An 8,309-nucleotide genomic window follows, 5' to 3' on the forward strand; every position below is an offset into this window, starting at 1 on the left:
GCGGACTTTGCGTCCGTCCCAAAGTCCCCGCGCCGGGACAGCCACCGCCGCCGGCCTTGGCCCCTGCCCAGCGACCGCGGCCCCGCGGGTGATGCAATGGGGCGGCCGTGGTTACATCACCTGGGACCGGGCACCGGCACCGGGCACCGCCGGCAGGGCCACGAGGGGGGGCACAGTTCCCCTTCCATGCTCCTCGGGACGCCGGGCTGAGGGGAGCAGTAGAAGCCCCCCCGCGATGTGAACCGTGTCGTGTGTGTGGGTGCTGCGGGTGTCCTTGCACACACAGCCCCCCCCGCAGCACCGTGCACAACGGGGGGGGGCCCCGTGGGGTGGCCGAGGGTCTGGCCGTCCCACCTGGGCGCGCACACATGCACACGCATGTGCAGCTCTGCTGCGCACGTGCTCTGCACCCGTGGCAGGTTTGGCTGCCGTTCTGGCTGCTTTGGCACCGTCTCTCAGCAGAGGCGAGGTGCTCCTGCCCTGGCCGTGGGCCTGGGAGACTGTGGGGGGGGGTCCCTAGGTGCCTTGTGGGGACCTTGGGGGTCCCCACTTGCCCACCCTGGGGGGTGGCACCAGTGGCTGGAGACACAACACCGACGTCTTGCTCCTGACGCTGTCACCTGCTGGTCCAGGGGCGTTTCAGGGGTGAGGGGGCCTGGCACCCACCTGTGCGGGGTCGCAGCCTGTCAGCCCCCCCTCTCCTGTGCAGGCCCTGCAGCGATGTGGTGGCTGGGTGGCCGCTGGCAGCCAGCGGGTGCAGCATGGCACCGCCACAGCGGCTGCCACCGGGCACGTGCCTGGCTGGACAGGTCAGGAGAGTCTGGCTGAGAGCGACCCCGAGATGTGGACCCTGGTCCAGAAGGAGAAGGATCGGCAGTGCCGGGGGCTGGAGCTCATCGCCTCTGAGGTGGGGTATGCGGTGCTTGGGGCAGGGGGTGGTGACAGTCCTGGGGGATCCCTGCTCAGGTGGGAGCTCTGCTGCCCTGTCTCTGACCCCCTTTCTCCCCCAGAATTTCTGCAGCCGGGCAGCACTGGAAGCCCTGGGCTCCTGCCTCAACAACAAGTACTCAGAGGGGTACCCTGGCAAGAGGTAAAGGAGGGGAGCAGGCTCTGGGAGGGGGGAGGGCACTGGTGGCATCAGGGGTCCTCCAGCAGCCGGGATTCGGCTGCAGGAAAGGTTAAGGCGAGCCCTGGGGCAGGAGCAGGTGCTTCAGCGGGGAGGCTCTCCTCTCCACTGAGGTCTTCTGTGGGGCAGCGTGGGAGGCTGTGGGGCTGGCGGGGGCAAGGCCCCCTGTAACCACCTCCTTTCTTCTCCAGGTACTATGGGGGAGCCGAGGTGGTAGACCAGATCGAGCTGCTGTGCGAGCAGCGGGCTCTGGAGGCGTTCGACCTGGATCCTGCTTGCTGGGGCGTCAACGTTCAGCCCTACTCGGGGTCTCCAGCCAACTTTGCAGCCTACACAGCCCTGCTGCAGCCCCACGACCGCCTTATGGGGCTGGACCTGCCTGATGGGGGCCAGTATGTTGTGGGGTGGGCCAGCCTGGAGCCTGCTGCCTCCTGGGGGGCCTAGCCTGATCCTGGACCTCTGCCTTCCCCTGCAGCCTCACACATGGGTACATGTCGGACATCAAGAGAATCTCAGCAACATCCATCTTCTTCGAGTCAATGCCCTACAAACTTGATGTGAGCTGAGGGGGGCAGGTTCCTGGGGGAAGGGGGGATCTGCTGGCTGAGCCGTTGATCCTGGCAGTGCCCCTGAGGTGCCCGAGCTGTTCTGCCATCCCCTGCCCTACCCTCCCTGTGTCCCAACCACATCCCGGTGCTATGGTGTGCTTGGGAGCTGCCTGTGGTTCAGCCAAACGTGCTGTGCTCAGAGCTGGGGGCAGGGAGGTGCATGTGCCTCGGCAAGCTGTCTGTCTGTCTGTCCTTCTCAGCCAGCCACGGGGCTGATCGACTATGACCAGCTGGAGGTGACGGCACGGCTCTTCCGTCCTCGTCTCATCATCGCCGGCACCAGTGCGTACGCCCGCCTCATCGACTACGCCCGCATGAAGAAGGTACACGGTGGTGGGCTCCGTCCTGGGTGGTGGGAGCTCTCGTGCCTGTGGCAGCTCGAGGGCAACTGCACCCCACTCATGGCTGTGGGGACAGGGACAGCCCGTGACTCCCCATGCCCCACGTCCCCAGGTGTGCGAGGAGGTGAAGGCGTACTTGCTGGCGGACATGGCGCACATCAGCGGGCTGGTGGCAGCCAAGGCCATCCCTTCGCCCTTTGAGCACGCGGACCTGGTCACCAGCACCACGCACAAGACCCTGCGCGGCGCCAGGTGAGGCTCTGTCCTGCTGCTCCCTCCCCTGGGAGGCCGCCCGCCCGCGGTGGGGGAGCACAAAGCAGAGGTTGTATTTCGTGCTCTGGCTGGGGCCAGAGCTGAGCAGGAGGGAACCGGGGGAGGGTGGTAGCCGTGTCGGTGCTGCCCCGTGGTGCAGAAGGGCCAAGCCCCTGCCATAGGGCAGTAGTGGGCAGGCAGGAGGAGCAGTACCAGCTCTCTTTCACCACCAGGTCAGGACTGATCTTCTACCGCAAGGGTGTGCGGTCAGTGGATAAGAAGACGGGCAAGGAGACGCTCTACGACCTGGAGGACAGGATCAACTTTGCTGTCTTCCCCTCCCTGCAAGGGGGGCCCCACAATCACGCCATTGCTGCCGTGGCCGTGGCCCTCAAACAGGTCGGTGCCGGGGCAGTGGGTTCAGGGCTGGAGGTGACCCAGGCCCTGCGCTGATGTGGCCCCCCCTCCCAGGCCAGCTCGCCAGCTTTCCGCCAGTACTGCCAGCAGGTGCTGAAGAACGCCAAAGCCATGGCACAGGCCCTGCTCCAGCGCGGGTACACCCTGGTGTCAGGTAATGCCTCCTTCCCTGTGCTTTTGGGGACAAGGAGGGATGAGGCTGCGGTAGGTCGCAGGTGGCACCACTTGGCCTCGGTGCCGCTAAGCAGCAGTGGGGAGCGTTGGGGGGCAGAGGAGGGGGGTGCAAGGCAGAACAGGGCTTTGGAGGCAGAACGGGGGCAGCGCTGCAGAGTTGGGAAGGGGCCAGGATGTGGTGGTGAGGAGAGGGGATGGCTGGGCATGCTCAGGGGTGGCTGTCACTCCTAACCCCTTTCCCTTGCTCCCCAGGTGGCACTGACAACCACCTGGTGCTGGTGGACCTGCGGCCTAAGGGCATTGACGGTGCACGGGCTGAGCGCGTGCTGGAGCTCGTCTCCATCACTGCAAACAAGAACACATGCCCAGGGGACAAGAGCGCGCTCACGCCAGGGGGGCTGCGCCTGGGTGAGGGACAGGCCCTGCTTGGAGGAGTCTTCCTGCCTCCCTCCAGCCCCTTCCCTGGGAGGGGGGGTCCCAGGCTTTCACCCCAGGGCATCCTCCCTCTGTTTCACCCTCTCTGAGGACTCCACATTGGAATTTGGGGCCAGTTTCTGGCTCAGAGAGGGGCACAGGACCCCATGGGGGCTGGGACTTGGGGAGGCCCTTGGTGGGATTGGCTTCTGTGGTTGGTGCCCCCGAGCAGCTCCTGGTCCTGATGGGCTCTGTCCCCCAGGTGCACCCGCGCTGACCTCCCGCCACTTCCGTGAGGAGGATTTCCAGAAAGTGGTGGCTTTCATTGACGAGGGCATCGCGCTGGCCCTGGATGTCAAGAGCAAAACCAGTGAGTGAGCGGGGGCCCCCGTCTTCCCCTTTCCTGGGTGCCAGTCAGTACCTCTCTTGTTTGGGGTGCGGAGACTGCGCCCTGAGCTGGTGCCAGCCTCCTCCCTTGCCTGGGAGCAGGGACAAGGCTGCTGTAATGTCCCCCCACCCTTCTCAACGGCTCCCTGTCTGCCCCCAGGCAAGCTCCAGGAGTTCAAGACCTTCTTGCTGCAGGACGTGGAGACGCAGCGCCGCTTGGCTGACCTGCGCCAGCGCGTGGAGACCTTTGCTCGTGCCTTCCCCATGCCTGGCTTCAGTGATCACTGAGTGGGGACTCCCACCGCTCCTGCCAGGCCGGGACTACCTGGGGGCAATGGGAGGCTTAAAACCACCCTCTGCATTCCCTACTCCCCTTTGTCCCCCACCAGCACCTTTAGGATCAGGTACTGCCTCCCCAGGGTGGGGGACGGCTCGCCCCTGTCCTGCTCTCAGCATTAGGGTACAGAGACCCGCTGCAGACCCTGATGGGGGGAGGGCCCAGTCCTTGCTCCAGCCTTGTTCCCCCTTGCACTTTTCTGGGGGGCAGGGTTGCTAATAAAAGCGGGGGCAGAGCCTGCCGGTGCAGAGGAGTGTGGGTGCTGAGCTGGGGAGGGAGAGGTTGGTGATGAGGTGTCATGGGGGACGGTGTCCCTGGGGGGCCCCAGCACTGTGCCAGTGCGCTCTGAGTGGACGCGGGGAACAGACCCCTGGGTCTCCTTGCCCATGGTCATACCTCAGTGTCCCCATCCCTTCTCCTCCACCCCAGTGCTTCATCCAGTGGGCTCTGAGGGCAGGGGAGAGGCAGAGGGTTACACTGAGCCCCGGAGCAAGACAGGTACAGTGGGGGGCCGTGGCCCAGGCTGCCCTCCCTACTGCCTTCCTGCTGTGGGGGGTAGAGCTGCCAGTGAGACCCCCTTGCTCACCATAGCACGGCCTGGGTAGAGGTATAGCCCAGCCCCTGGCAGACCAGGCAGCTGCCTGTTCCCCGGCACATCCCGCTGTCCTGGGTCATCTGCTCTGTATTTACTCGCCATGAGTTCCCTCGCATGGCCTTAGCCAAACCAAACCGCCAGGCAGGACTCCCCTGCCTCTGGCAAAGGACAGGCCCCTTCCCCATGGCACGTAATGCAGGGAGAGCAGGGGTAGCACGTGCACACAGGACATGCGCGTGCATCCACATGGATGTGTGTGTGTGTGAGCCCCTCCACCCCACCCGCCTCTTTTCCTCTCCAGAGGGGCTAGGTTGGGACCGCGGTGGTCCCTGGGCAGCCCCCAGGGCCCTGGAGCGTGGGAGAGCGGAAACGCGGCACCCGGGGGCCATGAACCACTGCTTCCAGCGGGATGTGAGCCCCCACCCCAGCCTTCACGGGGGGGTGTTGGATGTCTCCTATGTTTATGGGCCTGGGAAACAGCATACATAATCCATTTTGCTGCCCTCCCAGCCCCAATAATTTATTACTGTCCTGTGAGTTTAATGCAGGCGAGACATGATGGTGAGAGCAGCATGCCAGGCAGGATGGGAGGGTGCAGGGGTGCTGGCAACAGCACTCACATTGCTCCCAGAGTGACGTGGTTTATTGCGGGGGGGGGGGATGCAGCCCCATGGTTTGGGTTTGCTGGGGAAGCAGTCAGACCTGTGTGCATGGTGACTGTCACAGAGCCATGGGGCAGGCAGAAGCCAGGAGGGCTGGTGGGGGCTGTGGCGGTGCCGCTGGGGGGGTGGGCATGCTCTCCCCTGCCCGGGCGCATCCTGGAGTCATCTCAGAAACTGGGACGGTCTTTCTTGAGGCTCTTGTAGTCGGTGGAAACTGCCAGAAACTGGAGGAGGGAGGGACAGGAAAGGGAGCTGTGTGATCTGTGGCCATCACTGCAGCCTGGCCTTGGCTGTGGGGTGGGGGGGTGGGGACAGCGCTCCCCTCCCCAAATCTGAGCACAAGGAGCTGGAGGGCTCACGCACCTCTGCCCCAGGGCTGGTGCCACCTTTCCCCCTTCCCCGAGGAAAACGTGATGTCTTGCCCTAAATGTGGCTGTTCCCCCACCCCAGAGTGCCAGGCCCCCAGTTCACCCAGTGCTCACTTTATACTGGTCCGTGGGGCTCAGCTTATTCCAGGGTTCAGGATTATTTTTTCGATCCCAGCTGCAAGGGGTGATGGGGCCATCAGCACCTGTAAGGAGGGTGGGGGAGACAGACACCACCCCCCACCCCCCCATTTTACCCCCACTAATGCCCAGAGCCCTGGCTCTCTGCAGAAATAATCCCAGATGCCAACGTAGCCGCACTCCCCAGTTCTGCTGGGGTTGGCAGGTTGGGGGATTCTGGCCAGGTCCCTCCAAGCCCCCTGGAGTCGGGGCCAGGCAGGCTCCCTGTGGGGCTGCTCCCAGAGCACCCCTGCCTAGGCTTGTGCCACGGCCATGGCCTGACTCACCCAAACTGCAGCCTGGCTGCTGCCCCAGTGCAGGGCTGGCCTGCAAACTACTACCCTGGCTGTACGTGCAGGGGTGCACGTCTGCCTGCCTGCCCCCCCCCCCCCCGGCCAGCACTGCCCTGCTGCACCCCTACCTGGGATGGGAGGCTGCTTTCTGGCCTCGGCTGCTCTGCCTCCATCCCCGTTCCCAAAAGCCTCCCCACAAGCCCCCAGCCTTCATGCCCTGTTTGGCGAGCAGGGAAGCTGCTGCCTGCCCTGTTGTCCGTGCCTGCCGTGAGCAAGCAGGGACACAGCAGCCATGTGCAGCACTCATGAGCATGCAGTGCTTGTTAGAGTGCAGGACAACTGCATGGGGTGGCTGCTGTTAGTCAGATGAAGCCTTTCCAAAGAGGACATGTCCCATCCTGTCCCAGGAGGAGTTGTGGAAGGCCAGCAAAGCCGTGGGATGGGTCCCTGGAGAGAGTAGCTCACGTCTCCCCCTCTCCTGTCCCCCTGCAATCTGCTGGTGTTGGCCAAGAGCAGAATTTTCCATCTGGGAAGATGCGCATGCACGTGTGTGTGTGTGTGCGTGCACATTAGGGGATGGGGGGGCTATGCTGCAGATGCAGACCCCTGGAGCTGTTTAATAGCATTAATGTGCTGTGGGGGTGCTGCTGTGGGGGGGCTGCTGTTGTTTTATACACACATGCGTGCGCACCACCCCCCCCCGCACTTCCACCATCAAAGACAAGGTGCCTGGATCTGCTAATTGCTGAGCTAAGTACCCTGGGCAGCTGGCGTCAAATTAAATCAATGAGCGTTTTACCAGGAGCAAACAAATATTAGATAGGCATTAGACAGCGTCGGGCTGCAGGGACCGTGGGCCACTGAGCTACAAGGGAAAAAAAAAAAAACCAGACCCAGCCTCGTGCACCACAGAATGCCTGTCTGTCCTGTGCCAATCTATCCACCCTCTATTCCTCATCAATCCATCCTCACACCTTGTCTCCTTCTCCCTTCTCTCCCTCTCCATTCATCCTTGCACACTGTTTTTATGTCTGTCCATCCCTCCCTCTCTCTCCCCATTCCTTCTCCAACCATCCATCCCACTGGTTTCCCATTCCTCTGTCAATCCCTCCCTCCCCACACTGTGTTTCCCCCTCTCCATCAGTCACATACTGCTTTTATCTGCCTCGTCATCCACCCATCCATCCCGCTCCCTCTGCAGTCCCCGTAACCCCTCTGCATCTCTCTCCTGCCTGCCCCCCGTTTCACAGCAGCTGGTGCAGTGCCCAGAGCAGCAGGTTGAAGGGGGCCCTTCCCCCCCCCCCCGCACCCCCAAACAAGGAGAGGGCAGATGGTGCCCCAGCTTCCCTCACCTCCTCCGGGTACCTCTGCTCCCAGGTTTGCCCCCCCTACCCCTGCCATGAGGGTGTCAGAGTGCATCGAGGTGCCTTGTGCACCCCAGCACCCACCCCCCCCACACCACACCTGGGTATCAGCCCCTCAGCTCCAGGGGTGGGAGGCAAGTGCCTGAGGGGTGCCCGGGGGCACCCCGACCCGTACCTGACATCGGGGCTGTACAGGGCCAGCCTCAGCAAGTACAGGACAGCACTGCCCAGGCCGACGCTGATGAAGCCAATGAGGGGAATGAGCTGCAGGGAGAGAGAAAGAGAGAAAAATGAAAAATACCCCAATAAAATGAATATTTATCAGGCCGACTGGAGAGTGAAAGGGAGAGCTGACACACTGGGAGATTTACAGGGGAAATATGGCAAGGCAATCCTGTAGCTGGGCTGCGGTACACAGTGTAGCTGTCAGCTTGAGTGACTGAATTAAAAGAGGGAGAGAAAAATCGGCTCGTGTTGGAGAGGAATTGGATTTGGAATGAGAAATCGCTTCCTCTCCGCCTGCTGCTGCCCGGCACCGGCTCTGGCTGGCGCGGCCGCGGCTGAGGGCCTGGGGGCCCGTTCCCAGCGAGCATGGTGCCCTAGGTAAGAGGCTGAGCCTCGGCTAGCGATTCCGATTCCTCCACGTGGGCCTCCATCCCTGCCCAGTGCAGGGCCGCAGCCTGGGCAGGGTTTGGCCCCGAGCCATGCTGCTCCCCTCCGGCAGAATCTCCGTCCCCCCCTTGCCGCTGCCCCCCCCCCCCCCCCGCCCCCCCGCCACCCCCCCCCCCCCCCCC

General features: G+C 63.5%; 2 protein-coding genes across 2 annotated transcripts in view; one reads left to right on the forward strand and one right to left on the reverse strand.

Annotated features, from left to right (window-relative positions):
* Nucleotides 1-4,007, forward strand: part of SHMT2 (serine hydroxymethyltransferase 2 (mitochondrial)) — a 4,737-nt gene extending 730 nt beyond the window's left edge. Inside the window, exons 2-12 of the mRNA XM_010565199.1 lie at nt 710-907; nt 1,011-1,090; nt 1,318-1,518; nt 1,602-1,683; nt 1,935-2,057; nt 2,188-2,327; nt 2,561-2,726; nt 2,799-2,898; nt 3,171-3,326; nt 3,595-3,702; nt 3,880-4,007. Coding sequence (XP_010563501.1) covers nt 710-907; nt 1,011-1,090; nt 1,318-1,518; nt 1,602-1,683; nt 1,935-2,057; nt 2,188-2,327; nt 2,561-2,726; nt 2,799-2,898; nt 3,171-3,326; nt 3,595-3,702; nt 3,880-4,007 — 1,482 coding nt within the window. The remainder of the gene's footprint in view (nt 1-709; nt 908-1,010; nt 1,091-1,317; nt 1,519-1,601; nt 1,684-1,934; nt 2,058-2,187; nt 2,328-2,560; nt 2,727-2,798; nt 2,899-3,170; nt 3,327-3,594; nt 3,703-3,879) is intronic.
* Nucleotides 4,008-5,480: 1,473 nt separating this feature from the next.
* NDUFA4L2 (NADH dehydrogenase (ubiquinone) 1 alpha subcomplex, 4-like 2) overlaps nt 5,481-8,309 on the reverse strand; it is a 6,602-nt gene continuing 3,773 nt past the window's right edge. The window contains exons 2-4 of the mRNA XM_010565200.1: nt 7,691-7,779; nt 5,796-5,856; nt 5,481-5,537 (exon numbers count right to left, since the gene is read on the reverse strand). Coding sequence (XP_010563502.1) covers nt 5,481-5,537; nt 5,796-5,856; nt 7,691-7,779 — 207 coding nt within the window. The remainder of the gene's footprint in view (nt 5,538-5,795; nt 5,857-7,690; nt 7,780-8,309) is intronic.

The sequence above is a fragment of the Haliaeetus leucocephalus genome, unplaced genomic scaffold (assembly GCF_000737465.1).
Source record: "Haliaeetus leucocephalus isolate CR32 unplaced genomic scaffold, Haliaeetus_leucocephalus-4.0 Scaffold186, whole genome shotgun sequence".
Taxonomy (NCBI): Eukaryota; Metazoa; Chordata; class Aves; order Accipitriformes; family Accipitridae; genus Haliaeetus; species Haliaeetus leucocephalus.